Source organism: Ornithodoros turicata, chromosome 6, assembly GCF_037126465.1.
Source record: "Ornithodoros turicata isolate Travis chromosome 6, ASM3712646v1, whole genome shotgun sequence".
NCBI lineage: Eukaryota > Metazoa > Arthropoda > Arachnida > Ixodida > Argasidae > Ornithodoros > Ornithodoros turicata.
This window is the reverse complement of record NC_088206.1, coordinates 20,260,080-20,278,768: the sequence shown is the minus strand read 5'-3', so window position 1 is coordinate 20,278,768 and position 18,689 is coordinate 20,260,080. Positions and strand designations below refer to the sequence as shown.

Genomic DNA, 18,689 nt, shown 5'->3' with positions numbered 1-18,689 from the left:
GCATTTCAAAGCTATTTGTTTTAAACAATTTTTATTCTCAGCGACATGCAAACACTTTTTTTTTTTTCGGTTCTAAAAACCAGTATCGTAAAATTCGTCCATTTCGGACTTTCTGGTTGAAAATCCCTGTAAGATATAATGTACGATTTTGTAACAGCATGTTGCTCTTGCACTCCTCCCCTGATACACGAACAAAATAAATAAAAAACACTACTCGTTCTTGATCGTAAGCGACGTAGCGATTTTCGAAATGACTCTGAGCACGCAGTGCATATTGGCTGCATTTATTCATATGGATCAATTCGGTTGTGTAAACACTATAACAGGTATACAATACTGCGGATTCCCTGGTCAGCTGATGTTGGGAGTTATCCACGACGAATTTCTTTCCAAGCCCGGAGGTCCGTGTCCGGTAAGCTTTGACAGCGGAGAAGTGGATTCCTAAAAGAGGAAAACTAGTCACAACTGTGACAGTGTAGTAAACAACACACAGAACACTGAACATTGTAACAGAACACTGTAACAGAACAGAACACTGTAACATAACTACATAAGTGTCACAAAGAGGTGTACAGCTCCCGTTCTCAACCAATCGGTGGCGAGAACGGTGCCACTCGTTCTGATGGATGGATGGAGCGTGTTGTGCGGTGAAGTTCTGTTCGTTTGCTGTATGCGTTGGAGAGAGTTACCGCCAGTACAAAGCCTTTGAGGAGTGCTTTCAGTCGTTTTGGAATGCTTTCGTTCTTTTTTTTTTTTTTGCTTCTTTCTCGTTGAGACATGAGATGGGGTGTTTCACCGCCGCGGTGCGGTACCCTTCTTCATTGCACGTGGAACATCATATGAAGATGATGAGAGAACGATGAAAACACGCAAACACACCACTAAAGCGTCTGAAGCAACCCATAGTGGACGACCATCTCATCGTCAGCGTCTAGTTGTTGTTGTTGAGACATGGCTATGCAGCGATGTGATAGGCATCGATAGCCATCGAGAGTCTTCGCGGTAAATAACGTGTAAAACAGTGGTAATGTCGTATGTTTGTAAGTCAAACGTCGCCATGCCAGTACTGGACAGCTGTTTCGGCCTTCTTGGGCCTCATCAGCAGTACGCAGGCAGGCAACGTTTGATCGGATGGCGTCAGAAGGTCACGTGACCTTCTGACGCCATCCGATCAAACGTTGCCTGCCTGCGTACTGCTGATGAGGCCCAAGAAGGCCGAAACAGCTGTCCAGTACTGGCATGGCGACGTTTGACTTACAAACATATGCTATACGTGCAGCCAAAGAGCTCCTGCTAATTTTTTGCCCGTGGTAATGTCGTGTTTCTTAGGTTGTCCTGTGGCCACAGTTCGTAGACAAATAGAGGAGAGAGAGACACAAATGTAGATAAATGATGTTGCGGGCAAACGATTTTCGCATAGACAAGTTACCACAAGTTTAGCTCGACCGAGTTTACCTTTTGTTGTCAGGATTATGGTAATGGACAATGCGATTCTTTTTTGCAGGTCTAACGCGGCGGTCCTTTCTCACTCCTACATCTCGAATAATTTCGCTACTTGGTCACTACTGATTTACTCTGTTTTACGAACAATTACTCAATCATAGGGCCACCCAGCGTAAAGAAAAGCGCAAAACCAACGATCACAAGACGTACTGCTAAAGGAAACCTAATTAAAGACATCGACTCTCATTCCAGTATTGGTGGTGGTGGTGGTTGGTTAAATAACAAGGGGAGGTTGAATTCGCGCAAGCGAATTCTGCTACCCCCAAAAAAAGAAAGACGGTACACCCCAAAGCAGAAAAGAAAAAAGAAAGGAAACGGTACGATTGCACCACAGAATGTGCGAGCGCACCGCAAAAGCTCACCGGGGTGAGCGTCTCGACCGCGACAACGCAGGACAGAGCGCGCCGTTCACATCCGCCGTAATGTCCACGCTCCGTCTAGTATAGAGTTTCTAGTATTCTTCCTGCTATGCCAATAGTATTCTCATTTTCGAGCTTACACGAGGAAATTTTGCCCACTGCTGATAGAACTCGAAAGAGCGTCGACAGTAAAGTGAACTGATGCAAACATACCTATTCACTAAGCCTACATAAGTAAAAAAAAAGGGGAAGTCTGATTGATCTACATTACAGATCAACCACCACGCGGAGAAAGATTGTTTTCGAAAAGAGAGTCACGGTGAGGGAGAGGCGGGGTCGTTTATCGTAACAAAGCACTTTTTCTTGCGTAGATTGCAGACCCAGTTTTCGTGCCTGCAGTTATTTCCTCTAAGAGGTGCTTGATGGACGATGTTTTGTCACTGGTTGTGTGATAGGGGTGATTCTTTTTTCAGGAATGAAGCGTCGCAGCGCACGATTTAGGTCATTGCAACGCCGTATTTGCCATATTCTCCAAACTCGTTGCTGTCTATATGATGTCCTCCAAGAAACATGTGTAGAAAGACGGTACTGGCATGTGGCGAACTGTTTGAATTATTCGTTGGCAAGGCTCGTTTATTTAGCGGCACTGGGGAGGGGTGTTACGGTGATAAATAGAGAGCGGATTTTCAGGTAGTAACAGGTAGCCCTCTTCGTTGTATAGATTGTTCTAGGCCAACTGACCTTGAGAATCGTATCGTTTTATCTACCGATTGGAAGGAAAGTTCATACATAAAAAGATGTCGGTCCCCTTTCTCAGCTTATCGGAAGACATAGTGATATCATAAGGGATGATGATTGGCATACCGGGTGCTTTAAAGTGGGACTCCGCAACAAAATCACCAGAAAGATTGTGGCATAGCAGTAACCCTTGGGATGTCAGGAACATACATACGAAATATCGCGTTCCAAAAGTGCGCACACTCTTAAAAATGAACTTCACCGCATAGCACGCTCCTAGCCAACCATAATCTCGAATGATATCGTTATCTGCCCTAATTTGTTGAAAATGGGAGGCGTACGCCTTTTCTGTGACACTTATGCTCATAATTGTCACAAAAAAGGCGTACGCCTCCCGTTTTCAGCAAATCACGGCAGATAACGGTATCATTAGAGGTTATGTTTGGCTAGGAGCGTGCTTTGCGGTGAAGTTCATTTTTAAGAGTGCAGGTTTTATTCAAACAAATGATTACGAAGTGAGCGCTTCGCCTCTGTGAAGCAAGAGGACGCTGAAAGCAGCACTGCTGACGTCATCCGGCATGGAAGAATGCAAGCTTCGTAGTAGACGACAGTGCTGGGTGACGTCACAGTATGTTCCCCCGTGCGAACCGCTGTGCGGTTTACATATCGGTTTCGGTTTGGTATTGTCATCATTTAGGGTTCAATTACTCGCGCAAAGTGAATGCCAATGCTGTATTCGGTATCAAGGGGGTGGTCCGTGTTCTTTTTTTTTGGAATCCTTGCGAAGTCTCCCTTTAAGTGCTATACTGTCAAGAGCGCACACTGTTAGTGCCTAAAAATCATCTCTCTAGTGATGAGGCACGAGACCCTACACTCGTAAGACAGAACTTCACCACATAGCACGCTCTTAGCCAATCACCATCCCCAATGACGTCGTCCTGCCCCTTGATTGGTAAAAAACGGGAGGTGTACACCGTTTTGAAACACTTATGCAGTTCCAAAAAAGGCATACACCCTGCGCTTTCCGCAAATCGGGAGATCTAAAGGTATCATTCCGTGCAATGGTTGACCTTCACCGCATAGCACGCTCTTAGCCAACGTCTCTGTTCACCCAACGTTCTCTCCTCAGATTTAATTGTTGAAAACGGGAGGCGTACGGCTTTTTGTGGCACTTATGCAGTTAGGTTAATTGTCACGAAAAGGCGTACGCCCCGCGCTGTCCACAAATCAAGCGGGATAAAGGTATCGCTCTGTACAATGGTTTCCATTCAGCGTGCTGTGTGGTGAAGTTCTGTATAGAGTGATACTCTAAAAAAAGAGTCCCACATACACTCTTAAAAGTGAACTTCACCACATAGCACGCTCCTAGCCAACCATCATCCCGAGTGACATTGTTCTCTCCCTTGATTTGTTGAAAACTGGAGGCGTACGCCTTTTTGTGACACTTATGCAGAAATGTTAATTGTCACAAAAAGGCGTACGCCTCCCGTTTGCAACAAATCATGTCAGAGAACGATGTCACTCGGGATGATGGTTGGCTTGGAGCGTGCTATGTGGTGAAGTTCATTTTTAAGGGTGTATATGCTGTATTTTTTTTATTTGTTAGCGATTTCAAGTCGTTTTACGTTGTCAAGTTATAGTCTACCTTACACTCTTAAAAATGAACTTCACCGCATAGCACGCTCCTAGCCAACCATAATCTCGAATGATAGTTATCTGCCTTGATTTGTTGAAAACGGGAGGCGTACGCCTTTTTTTGTGACACTTATGCTGTTCATAATTGTCACAGAAAAGGCGTACGCCTCCCGTTTTCAACAAATCAGGACAGATAACGATATCATTCGCAGTGATGGTTGGCAAGGAGCGTGCTATGCGGTGAAGTTCATTTTTAAGAGTGTACTGTTATCCTTACCCTACACTCTTAAAAATGAACTTCACCGCATAGCACGATCATAGCCAACCATCATCTCCCTGATTTGTTGAAAACGGGAGGCGTACGCCTCCTGTTTTCAACAAATCAGGGCAGATAACGATATCATTAAAGATGATGGTTGGCTAGGAGCGTGCTATGCGGTGAAGTTCATTTTTAAGAGTGTAACTATTAGACAGTTAAGTTGAAGCAAAAGCACAAACTTCTCTTCTATGAATTATCCCTTAACTGTTTTTGTTTAGTTTTTTACATTGGCTTTATCAAATTTATTTGTGAAAATATTGAAAAATGCAAGTAACCATGTGTTCGGCAGCGATATCACGGGACTCCTGACCTTTCTCTCTATTTACGATTATTATTTTTCTTGTATGCAAATCATTATTAGCTAACTTTATGCACGTGTAGTAACGTTATATTGGTCTGGAATCACATTGTCTGTTCTCATTCTCTGCATATCCGAACGCTGCCCACCAGATGCAAGGCCTTCGTCGTCTTGCGGAGTACTTGTGCTCCACTGGTCTGGTGACGGCTCTCTGAAAGTCCTCCCCCCATCATCATCCCCTCATCCGTTCCCAGTGCGCAATAGGGCAGTGTACCGCCTCAGCGGCGGTGAATCGCCCACCTCATAATCATCCAATGTATGTATGTATGTATGTGTGTGTGCGCGTGCATATTATTTATACTTATTTCGCTTCCCTTCATTGAAAGACCCCGCTTAGGGCCCATGAGGTATCGTCGTAAATAAATAAATAAAAATATTTGAAGTTTTCTTTTAAAATGAAGGTTAAAAATTCTGGAAGTTGAAGGTAGCCTAATGTGAAACCGTATAGATACCTAAATACGGTTAATAAGTTACGCCGAGCATTTTCGTAAAGAGGATCGTCGCTCTGGATGAGGTTAAAGGAATGATATCTGTCGGAAAGGAGGGTGTCCTCGAGCCAAATGAGACTGAGGGACAGAGTAAACAATGGTCGTATTCTTAAACTTAAGGGATTGATTGATTGATTCATTGGGATATATAAAACTTAAGGGAATTGTAACGCATCGCCTTTGGTTATGCGGTATCAACGTCAACGACGGTTACTCGCATGGATGCTGTAACACCTGCAGGTTCGCATCCACTCCAGGTTTTGCAGCAAAGGAAGAAATAGACGGGGGGTTCCAGATGTCCTGACCCCCTCATCAGTTTCTGTCTTCACACGGTGTTTAATTGACCCTAGATCGCGTATCTAGCGTACTGCCCATGGCCGGACCCCCTCGTCAGAGAAATACTGGATCCGCCCCTGGGAATAGACATGTAGAAAAAATTGGCACCCCGAATATAAGGAAACTCAACCACGAATAAGAAAGCATAGGAGAAGGCAAACTAACTGTAGTTCTTCGAGGTTTCGATAAGTGTTGTTCTTGTTTATGTATCCTCAGAAAACCAGTATTGGAGTATCCAGTCCAGACCGCGTCGTGACTAACACCTCCGTGGTTTTTATGTGTCTCAACCCAATCGAGTTTTGTGTACATGCGAAAAAGGGCATGGAAATAAATGTATCCACTAAAACTTGGGTGGCACGAATGTGATAATCTGGGAGCTACATCTTACCGCACTTATTTCTTGGCGCACTTATACACTCTAAAAACAGAATTTCACCGCATAACACAGTCTGCGCCAACCACTGCCTCAAAATGCAGCTGCCGCTTTTGATATGAAAGGAGAGCGGGGCTTCCGCCCCTTCTGTGGCCACTAACATATATCCAGATTGCCAGGTAGTCGCGCTAAGTAGCCATGCGTGCAGTGTGTTTATGGCAAACGCGTATAATTTGTGTCCCATATATACATGTGTGTCCTTACTCTCGGCTCACTGGCAGGAAAACGAATCGCTGAATGTGCAGCATATCCGGCGAGTCTGAGTTCGCGCACACGAGCTTGGCCAAGCTGCTACGGTAGATCTGCTCAACTTGCGCTGTAAAAGAAGGAGAAATGTGTACGCAATGAGTGAGGGGAAAAGGCTGCTAGAGATAGGCAGTGCCGTTTTCGGTGTCTGGCTGCACTTTAGGAACGGAACATAGCGGCGCAACGTGCTCGAAACCAACCAGGATTCCGAACGGTATCGTTCCGTGTCATGATTTTTGAAAAGGGGGGACGCTTTTCTGTTGTTAGGAAACGATGATGTGCGTAACAGTAGATTTACACGTATGGTCAGTCTGCCTGCACTTGTGTGACTGCAAACTCTTAAAAGAGAACTTCACCGCATAGCACGCTCCTAGCCAACCATAATCCCGAATGACACCGTTCTGTCCCCTGATTTGTTGAAAACGGGAGGCGTACGCCTCTTTTGTGGCACTTATGCAGTACATAATTGTCACAAAAAAGGCGTACGCCTCCCGTTTCCAACAAATCAGGGGACAGATCGATGTCATTCCGGATTATATGGTTGGCTGGGAGCGTGCTATGTGGTGAAGTTCTCTGGCTTTTTTGGCTATAGTCGTGACGATGCCCACTTGAGTGCGGCCAACAACGGCAAGCTACCTCGACACCCCCCCCCCCCCCCCTCTCTGGGTGCACGGCAGGATAATGCGGACAATTTCGACCAGCATCATTGGTAAGTTACTCAAAAAGTAACCAATTACAATTGCAGTTAACCTCGAAAAATAGTAACTGAGTTACAGTTACTCGTTTTGAAATGTAACTATACAGGGTGTTTCACCTAAGGTGATAAAAAAATCTAACTGGCTACGTTACTCGCCGGAGGATTGTCGGACTTTCGGCAATTACCTTCTGGAAACTGTTGCCACCATCGAGGAAGGCTTTGGACAATTTTAATTACGGGAAATTTATTATTTCCAATTAAACTTTGAAAATTGCCTAGCGAACCTCACTTTTTTTTTACAGAAATATGAAGTCCTCCACCGATAACCACAGACCCAATCAAAACTATGCACAGTATCGCAACAGAAATAGTCTAAAAAAATTAGTAAAATTTACGCTTTAGCCCCGCCTGCTTGATTTTCGCAGAGAAGTGCGCGCGAAATCTGCGTCACGACGAGAAAGTGTCCCCGCCTTAATTTGCCTTGGATTCTTTGCGATAAGACGGTTGTTTTGTTTTCTTTGTGATAAGACGGTTGTCACCAGCATCAAGGCCAAACCGGGGAAATGAAAGGTAAAACAAGAGGCGGGAACACTTCCTCCTCTACCCGCAAATACCTTGGGATTTTCTTTGCGTCAATTGAGCAGGCGGGGCTAAAGCCGAATTTTTACTAATTTTTTTAGACTATTTCTGTTGCGATACTGTGCATAGTTGTGGTTGGGTCTGTGGTTATCCGTGGAGGACTTCATATTTCTGTAAAAAAAAGAAAAAAAGTGAGGTTCGCTTGGCAATTTTCAAAGTTGAATTGAAAAAAAATAAATTTCCCGCAATTAAAAATAGTCTAAAGCCTCCCTCGATGGTGGCAAAAGTTTCCAGAAGGTAATTGCCGAAAGGCCGACTATCCTCCGGCGAGTACGTAGCCAGTTATAATTTTTTATCACCTTAGGTGAAACACCCTGTATAGTTGTACAGCTACACTCACCACATTAAAGTAACTTAAGGTACTTTACTGTTACCTTCTAAGAAAAAATAAAGCCCAATAAATGCAACTTTCACAAGCTTTGTTTTACACCGTGCACTTACACCTAGCATAGTTCCTGTCACCTGTCAGCCTAGTCGTGCTGGCGACATTATGCTGAAACACAATGACGATTTCGTCTCGGCGCCTTTGGCAGTTGCGAACTTGTTTTCCGATTTCTTTTCTTCTGTCTTCTCTAAATCTGCCCCCACAATCACTGCTCAAGCCTCTCCATCTAATCTTAGCCTCTCGAGCATTGTTATTGATGAACAGGAGGTTTCTCGTGCCATCTCTTCATTAAAATCAACCTTGTCCTCTGGCATAGATAATGTCCCTAATTTCATTGTCAAGGGTTGTGCCAATGTCCTCGTGCCTGTGCTGACTTCCCTTTTTAACCGCTCCTTACAAAGCGCTCAGTTTCCTGAGGTCTGGAAAAAATCTCTCATAGTTCCTATACACAAAGGTGGTTCACGAGTTGAAGTCTCAAACTACAGGCCCATATCCCTGTTACCCTGTTTCTCGAAAGTATTTGAAAAGGTTATGTTTTCGCGACTATCTTTCTACTGTAAACATTTTCTTACATTTACACAACATGGCTTCCTACCTGGGAGATCTGTCGAAACCAATCTTGTTACATATATGAATTTTCTAGCGCATCATGTTGGTAAAAGCATGCAAGTAGATTCTGTTTATTTCGATATATCGAAAGCGTTCGATTCTGTGAGTCATCAATTACTTGTTGATAAATTATCCATCTATGGATTTTCATCAAACTTATGCAACTGGTTCACTTCTTATTTAAGTAACCGCAACAACGTTGTTATTTATAAAGGTACCCAATCCCGTTCATACTTGATGACCTCCGGTGTTCCTCAAGGCTCTATCCTTGGACCATTACTGTTTAATGTTTTTGTAAATGACCTTTCCACTTGTGTGCAACACAGTAACATTCTTCAATACGCTGACGACCTCAAGTTGTTTTGTTGTATTAATCATGCTGACGAATGTTTGGATTTACAAAATGACATCACTCGTGTACAGTCTTGGTTTAGACGGAACATGTTGAAACTCAACGCTCTTAAATCTCATGTAATCACTTTCACTCGGAAAACTACCCCCATCCACTTTACCTACTCTATGGCGTCAACCACCATTAATCGTGTTAACTGTATAAGAGATTTGGGCATCACTTTTGATAGTCATCTCTCTTTTCAAACGCACATTACGCATATCACAAATCTTGCATTCTCTAAACTAGGTGTCATCTCGAGACTTACAAAAAACTTCTCGCACCCCCTATGCTTCTTTCGCTTATTTTTTTCCACGGTTCTCCCTCTCATCGAGTTTTCCTCTGTTGTATGGAACTGTTTGAACAAATCTCTCACATCTGATGTTGAAAAAGTCCAAAGACGATTTATTGCTATTTACCACGACCGATACATTGGTAAAACTATGTATTATAACTACGACCACATTCTTGAAAAACTTAACCTACCCACCTTAGCTCATCGAAGGACATTGCGCGACTGTCATTTTCTTTTCAAGCTTGTGCACGGCATCATTGACTGCCCTGATTTGTTATCTTCGGTGTCTGTTCATCTACCATTGCGTAACTTGCGATCCCAACCTGTTTTTCATGAAAATATGACCCATTACTGTGCACCTATATCTCGCTTGCAGCGCACCATGAATACTCTCTGCCAGAATTATGATATTGACATCTTTTTTTTCTCATTCTCATCATTTAAATCTTCTCTTCCTAACAGGAACGCGAGAACTGTTTAACCCTTCACATTTCATTATTTGCTGTTTGTTGTTTTATGCTTTGTGTTGTATTCCCTGTGTCGTGGTGCACCATCCGTTAGACCTCACGGTCGTTGATGGGTACCCTCAAAATAAATAAATAAATAAATAAAATAAATAGTTACACCGTATGATAAACAGAGGATTTCGGGTGAGAGTTAGACTACACCATCCTTACTGCGTATGAGATGACAAAACTCGTGCAATTATTTACTGGGGGGTGGGGGGATATGTAGAGTTAAAATACGCTGAGACGTTGGTTGCAGCTATACGAGGACCTACCATTTCGTATTCATTTGCTGTGGCTGCGGGCAATACACACTGAGACACATGCGGCACATGAAACACATGAAAGAAAAATGGCAGTGTTCTTGAAGCCTCGACAAAACACACGCTAGTAAAGTGACGCGTGGAAAATATTGCCTTACCTGAGCAACGTATTTACGATTATATTTTACAGTTATTTGGTACCCAAGTTACTTTAGTAACGTGGGTTGCAGCTTAGTTACCTACTACCCAAGACTGATTTTGACCACATTGGAGCTCCTTTAACATGCATCGTAAATCCCCTACACACGGTGCTGGAAGCAAAGTTTGCCTCCCTCCCCCCATTGCTACTGCCCTCGGCCGGAATCGAACCCGCGATCTTGAGCTCTCCGGTGCAGGGGGCAAGTCTGTAATGTCTGTTTAATTCACCTACTTGACAGATCGCCGTATATCCTCGCATCGCACCAAGCATTTCTTCAAAGGTACCGTAAATCAGTAGAGGTGTAATTTCAGAAGCCTTATCTGTCCGGTAGCCCGCACCCTCAGTAATCTTACGTTCCAATTTTTGTCCTAATTGCACGCATAGTGTTTTTAGAAAATTAAAATTGAATATTACGCTCAACACTCTGTGGGAATGGTCACAACTGGACATTGCTCGTCAAGTATACGGCGATAGAACCACATGGCATCAGGACAACACTGCGTCTGATGCGAAAGAAGTTGGCTACGTGTCGGCTCCGTAGCCATCATGAGCAGCAAGTCAGTCGGGAACATAAGATAACTGTTGCTAGACGAATTGGGGATTATTTGCCACCAGACGTCACCCCAAACCGTTTTATCTCTCTTATCTAAATTTTCTTAGCAAAGTAAAAATTATAGCGTTCTCGGTCACATTTGAAATTTGTCGCGCTGGGTTGCCAAGCAACAAAAGCTGTAAAACTACGGCGTCACCATAAACTGCCTGTCTGCCGGTGCTTCATGTCGTTACCAGAGATTTTCTGACGAAGTTTTGTGTGTGAGGTAGGAAGAACTTTATCTAAATGTATAGCCTACTTTATTTCTTTTTTTTTTGACATCTTCTGTAGGTGCGCAGTTCGTATACGAAAATATCATGCCACCTTCGCGATCTCATTTTGAAGGGTTCGTCGTACGCCAACGCATCGTAGATGAACTGGTTTTATCTCGAATGTTTTTGCAGATTGCTATCGCAATCATTTCCCCGCTAGCCCTCGCGCCTATTTGCTTTTGAGAGAGGGTGGCGGAAGAGGTCAGAGCACTTATCGGTCGTCGCGACTGTATGGCATGGCGACAGAAATTTCCCTCTGCGTGGTGACTATAATTAACATATCCATGTGAACATTAAAGACACGGTCATCGCGGACGTCGAAGAATGGGACTTGCGGTGTTGTTTATGAACATTCGATATATTTGTTTGTTCGGTAGTGCAGTGTAATGTGGGCTAAATGAAACAAGCAGGATTGACAAAATCGGACAGATCGGACAATCTCAGAACAGAACTTCACCGCGCTCTTAGCCGACCACCATTCCGATCGACACCGTTCTGCCCCCTGGTTGGTTAAAAACGGGAGGCGTACGGTTTTTTGTGACACTTATGCAGTTATATTAATTGTCACAAAAAGGTGTATGTCCAGTAGTTTCCACAAATCAGGAGTGGTAACGGTATCATTCTGTGCAATGGGTAGCCTTCACCGTGCTAAGTGTCACAAAAAGGCGTACTCCTTCTGTTTTCAACAAATCAGAAATGAGAACGATGTCATTCTTAAGTTCCGTCTTTAGGGTACACTCTTAGAAATGAACTTCACCACATAGCACGCTCGTAGCCAACCATCATCCCGAATGACAACGTTCTCGCCCCTGATTTGCTAAAACGGGAGGAGGAGCCTATTTTGTGCCATTATGCACGGCACAAAATAGGATCCTCCTCCCGTTTTCAACAAATCTAATGCGAGAACGTTGTCATTCGGGGTGATGGTTGGCTAGGAGCGTGCGATGTGGTGAAGTTCATTTTTAAGAGTGTACATGTGTGAGTGCAATAGCGGTATGCTGTTCAATGCGAAAATGGCAGTTTATCGCCTCTCACCATAAATGTTAGGTGTATTCTTAACAAAATTGAAGATTTTCACAGCTTTCTGTACTCATATAACCCTCATATTGTGGCAGTTACCGAAACGTGGCTACATGAAGCCATATTAGATTGTGAGGTGTCCCCGCCGGAGTATTACATTATTCGAAAGGACAGAAAAACTAGAGGCGGTGGTGTAGCTTTGTTTTTTTTTTAAAAAGACATACATCTTGTTGTGTTACCAGCATTAGATAATCTGGAATGTTTATTCTGTAAAGTGTATATCAATAATGTCTCGCTTGTTATCTGTACTTTATATAGACCTCCTGGATCTTCTATAAATTATACTTTCTTGTAATCAAGGATTACATCTTACGTCATCATCTAGAAAATTGTAAACTCGTTTTGCTCGGTGACTTTAATCTCCCACATGTCAACTGGAGTACTTTATTACCTGGGGATCATGACAAAATAGAGGGTGAATCTTTAATCGACCTAAGTATTGCTCTTGATTTAGTGCAGATTGTTAAAGAGCCAACTAGAACTGCACCCGAACGTCAGGGAACAATTTTGGACTTGCTCGTACGAGATAGTGCATGGGCTCTCTGACCATAATGCTGTGCTCGTAAGCATTAACATCAATGTTCCTTCCGCGCCAACCGTCCGCATACCCATTCTTGACTTCGATAATGCCGACTCAACCGCAATTATAGATGAGCTACGCTATTCCTTCGGCTCCTTTTGTGGTCTTGCACATACTTGCGACGCTGACTCTTTGTATACTACATTCCAAAACATAATTGAGAAGTGCATATCTTTATTTGTCCCGTTGAAATTCAAAAGAAGGACACCATCACAGCCGTGGTATACACGGGAAATTTTGCAGCTTATGAGGCGAATTGCGAGGATGAGAGTGCGTCTAGTTGTCAGTACCAATCACATCCTAAGATGTGAATTCCATAATTTAAAATCTCTGCTTAAGCGTAAACTGAGAGAAGCTAAATTAGCGTATGAGGTTTCCTTGTCGCAGCTCATAAAAACGAAACCTAAGAAATTCTGTGGCAACTACATAGACATTAACTTTTCTAAATGCGCTGTGCTCTCTTTTACCCTCTTTCATTTTCTTATGTACTTGATGGTCATGCAATACGTAAGGCTGATACGTATAAATATCTGGGTCTGCATTTTTCTTCTAACCTGAACTGGAAAACCCATGTCAAAATTGTTTCGTCAAATGCTCTGCAGAAGCTTGGCTACCTGAAACCAGACTTGTACGTATCTTGAGTACGTACTCAAAATACAGTATTTTAAATACTTTTTCCGTTATTTTGGTACTCTACTCAATACTTTTTTGCGAAAGTATTTTTAATGTATTTAAAATACTTTTTTCGGTATTTCCTACTCAGTACTCAAAATACTTTCCTTCCTCGTCAAGCCATATCAAGCACGCTTCCCGCCGTGCCGAGATTTTCAGCTCACTGGAATTTAACCCACTTTTTCTTCGTTTTCTTTTTTTCGGGAATTCGCGAATCTGTCATTCATCCTCTTGTACACTAGACTGGTCCCAAGCCTGGCCTTGCTTCTCAATAGCCAGCTTCGTCAGAAAACCGTTCCTATTCATATTGCCAGGTGAACCACCAGGGGATTAGGTACAAGATAATCCCAGCATTTATTTCCTTGGTCATCAAAGCAATAAACACGTGCCAGAGGTTGAAAGACCCGAACCGACATACAGGAGGGACTACGAAGTTTTGGGTCAGAACATATCAACAAAGTTTACTTGGGTTCACCAAAGTTCTCCAAACATTACTTGACACCAAGACGTTGCAAATGAAAGATATGCATGGCTGATGAAGTTTATTCCTTTCATTTGTAAGGCCACGTTCAGAATGCGCGTTTCACTTACTGCTAATACTAAAGTACTTTAAATAGTATCTTAAATACTTCTTAGAGTATTTAGTACTCTACTCAAATTACTTTCAGTTTTGAGTATTTTGTACTCTATTTTAAATACTTTTTCTGTAGAGTATTTAGTATCTTATTTTAAATACTTTTGCCCAGTATTTTGTACAAGTCTGCCTGAAACGAACGTTAAAATTGGCCTCCACAGATACCAAGCTCCTTGCATATAAAACCTTAGTACGTCCAATTTTAGAGTACGCTTCTGTCGTTTGGGACCCTCATTTCAATACTGACATTAATGTTCTGGAATCAATTCAAAGTAAGGCAGTTAGGTTTCTTATGAGATGTTACGACAGTCAGTTTTCTTAATCTTCCGCACCGAGTTCCATTGCGGCACAGGCGTGCCCTTGAAAGGTTAAAATTTTTGCATTTAATAGCTCATCAACGGATTAACATACCCCGTGAACTTTACTTTACGTTTGCACGGCCGTCTAGTCTTCGGAACTCACACCCATTGAACGTTGCTCCTATGCGTTCACGTATAGATGTTTTTAAATATTGTTTTTTTCCTAATACAGTTGATGAATGGAATAGGTTACCTGGTGCTATAAGGGAATTACCTGTGAATGACTTTTGTAACCAAGCATGCCTGCTACTGTTATAGCCTCACAGAGGCTGCAGTATATGAAATAAATAAATAAATAAATAAAAACACTAACGTTAACGGTTGTCTCCATGTATTACTCCCGTTACTTTTCTCCGTGCTCCCTCGCATGTTAATCTTTCTACCCCCGCATTTTTCGGTAAAGAAAGCACGAGGTAAATTGAAAAAATAAAAAATAAAAAAATAAATGGAGCGAAACATTCCGTCCTCTTCCCCACATCGCTTTCTCGCGTCTCTGCTCCTCTGTACGCATTCATGTTTGTATTCGCATTTTTTAAAAGAAGCAAGACGAATCACAAAAAGGATCTGAAGTGTTCTACCTGCTCGTTTTACGTCGAAGCTCTCCGTTGAGCGAACAGAGGTCACACGCTTGGTCGAGCAGAAGTCTCGGCTACAAAAAGCGGTCCACGCAAAAATCCCATACAACTCTATGATATCGCTTCAGGGTGCGCGAACTGGCTTTCTCTTGCCTCTGGACTTTCCTACATTCTTAGTAGGCGACGTAACTGAGGGCGTGGGATCTTCTTTTCGCGGTGACCGATGCAATATACGAGCACTTGTGTCGTGTGCGAGTGTTCACGTTCTTCGCTGTTTCGAATCTGCGTTACAGAATGGAAGATGCGGCGTATAGCTCTATATAGCACATTGATTGCCACAAGAAAGTTGAGTAATACATGTAAGTGCGTTTGTGAAGGCTGTTAATTAACTGGGCAGCAGCTGTCGTGTAACCATGTATATAGTAGTACTTGTGTAGAAGCTGTGCTAGGAAATGTGTGCTGATGTGCTGAACTCTGGTGCTGCGAACTCTTCAGGAAAAGTTACTACTGCAATACGGAAAGCCATTAAGAGCATGACCATGACGTTACGACATTAAAGCAGGGAAAGGTAGCGGAATCTTTTTGGTTTCCGTTACCGCCTTCGTTACTGGCCCATATTTGTTTCTGTTACAGTTCCCGTTACCACATTTGTAGGTTTCGTCTCCGTTACGTTTCCGTTTCGGGTTTCGGTACCAGCCCCGGTTTCTGGTATTCATTCTCTCTCTCTTTTTGAAGCCTTGAGACCGTCAGAAAACGTGATACCTATACATATATATTCCGAAATGTATTTTGGGGAGTTTAGGGCTGCGTGTACACAACGGAGAACATTTACTCAAGAATACAGTACGTAGTTTCCTTGAAATAGCTAATGCCGTAACTACTGCCATAAATACTGTGAGGAAGGTGTCACCTGGAATTACAGAAATAACTATTATCATAAGAACAAATCAGCAAGGAACAAGAGCATTTCTTTGTTAGATTGTCATGGCGATTTTAATACTGGAAATTTCTCGAAGACTGCTTCTTTTAGGCATCTTCTGTTCGGCCGTACAATCTGATTCGCAAAGGAGAACAGCTTCTTCACAGGTGCTGATGAACATATGATTGTATTAAATTTGACGAAGATGCTTCGTAGAACAATGTATATATATTCGGGTAGTCGCGACCGTTGTCCGCAACAACAATGAAAAACCCGTCATCTAAAATGGTTTGTCGCATGCGCATGCTGCCGCAAACCCGGCATAATTGCGCCCCAAACTCGCCCTTCTTCCCGAAAGGTCAAATGCAGGGCAACTTTAAGATATGAGTCAGTATATCCTGTATTTCAGAGTATTTATAAAGTATCTTCAAGAATAAATACCCGAAAATTGGTATTTACATATAATTATCAATACATTTTTCGTGTCTGTACTTAAATACAAAATATAAATACACGTATTTATATTTTAAATAGTATTTTAATTACAATATATTTAAATACTGCCCATCCCTGTCCCTCATGCTACACTAGGACTTCGCCGCATAGCATGCTCCTAGCCTATCAAAATTCCGAATGACATCGTTTTCTCCTCTGATTTGCTGAAATCGATAAGCGCACGCCTTTTAGTGACATTTACATAGTCATGTTGTCACAAAAAATGTGTATGCACCGCGTTTCCCCCTAATCGTGCGTGATAACGGTATCATTCTGTGTAATGGTACGTAATGAAGCGTGTTATGTGGTGAAGTCCTGTCTTAAGAGTGTGGCCCTCATCGTTCAAGAGCTCACGTTGGAAAAAGGTCATCGTGTGTGTGTGTTACAGAATATTTGTTCTCCCAAAGCAGTATAAGAATGAGCCCCGATCCACACATTATGCAGCCATTTGAATTACCGTAAAATGCGTGTTTCGCTACGTTTTCCTCAACACGAAAAATGAATCAGCCTTCCCAAAGGGCACCGAAAGTTCAAGTTATCATAAAAGTGATTCACCCGATACTCAGCCTCTTCACTCGCTACTAAGTATGCCTATATGTATGATTATTCGCCATCTTACCCAGCGGCACGTGCAGGATGTCACCACACCTTACGTGTAAATCTACTCCAATTACCTGTTACCACGGTTAAAGGCGTGAATAATAATAATAATAATAATAATAATAATAATAATAATAATAATAATAATAATAATAATAGTAATAATAATAATAATAATAATCATCATCATCATCATCATAATTGTAATTGTAATTTTTACTTTCTGCACAGAAAGACGGCTGCGCCCGTCGCTCTGTGGTGGAGCTCGCGCCCACAGCCTGATACTCGAAGCGTATCTCCACAGACCTTCATGAAGAACGCCATCTAGGGAACATAAAGGAAGGTAACTGCACTCTTAAAAACGAGCTTCAACGCATAGCGCGCTCCCAGCCAACCATGATCTCGAATGATATCGTTATCTGCCCTGATTTGTTGAAAACGGGGGGCGTACGCCTTTTTTGTGACACTTATGCTGTTCATAATTGTCACAAAAAGGCGTATGCCCCCCGTTTTCAACAAATCAGAGGCGAGAACGATATCATTCGAGATGATGGTTGGCTGGGAGCGTGCTATGCGGTGAAGTTCATTTTTAAGGGTGTGATCTTAGGCTGGAACACACCAACAGACGAACACAACACAAGCCTCAAGGTGTCTAAGAAGAACATGGCAGTGTCGATTGAACTGATTTGCCATTTGCCATGTTCATGATTGGAACATGGCACAAAAGTCGGACAGCGGCAGTAATATAGCCAGGGGGGGGGGGTGATGTAGGGGGAAAGGTGCGGTCAGCCTGCTTTGAAGTGGCGGCTCGGTGCACCCAGGGGAAGGAGAAGAGGGGAGAGTGAAAGAGGGGAGGGGAGAGATGATGGTGGCACAGGAGGGGGAGGGGTGTGTTAACCCTCTTGCTCTGGGATTAGGGTAGCCCAAGAGGTCTACCCACCCCAGAAAACATGCGAGCATCCCTCAGTAGTCTTCATTGTGATGCTCCCTGTACCACGGTAACCGCCAGCCGTAACATAACCATGAACCCCTCGAATGCCGGTCAAGTGCGCTGATCATTACGCTACACTGGCGCGCCTACCAACGACTTGCCATTTGGGGGAAGTGCACGCAATATTACGACGTGGGAAGATAACACATAAATGTGCGTCTTACCATCTGTGAAGGCTATAGCTGGATTGTAGACGTTCCTGTTTGTGTGCGTGAAGAAAAATCTGTCCCCGTATCGGAGGTTCTGGAACTGCAGCCCGATGATGCAAGCGAATGTCGTCCCCACTGTACCATCCATTACGGGTTTCTCGTACAGGCCTCCAACCCAAAGGTCCACGTCGTGCGGCGAACTACACGTGAATAAATAAATATATAAAATAATACTGATACATGGATAGAGTTCACGGGCAGAAAGGGGGAACCCAAAATTTCATCCGTTTTCTAGTTTGAAGCACTAAACGCGATGTGGGGAAACGAGGGGTCTGTTTGGTTGGAGGATGTTCGGTAGACTCGGAACTGATA

General features: G+C 43.0%; 1 protein-coding gene across 1 annotated transcript in view; it reads right to left on the bottom strand.

The window, feature by feature from the left end:
* Positions 1–268: 268 nt before the first annotated feature.
* Positions 269–18,689, bottom strand: part of LOC135396378 (chorion peroxidase-like) — a 62,566-nt gene continuing 44,145 nt past the window's right edge. Inside the window, exons 14-16 of the mRNA XM_064627315.1 lie at positions 18,333–18,517; positions 6,374–6,485; positions 269–441 (exon numbers count right to left, since the gene is read on the bottom strand). Of these exons, the coding sequence (XP_064483385.1) occupies positions 369–441; positions 6,374–6,485; positions 18,333–18,517 (370 nt within the window). The 3' untranslated portion in view covers positions 269–368. The remainder of the gene's footprint in view (positions 442–6,373; positions 6,486–18,332; positions 18,518–18,689) is intronic.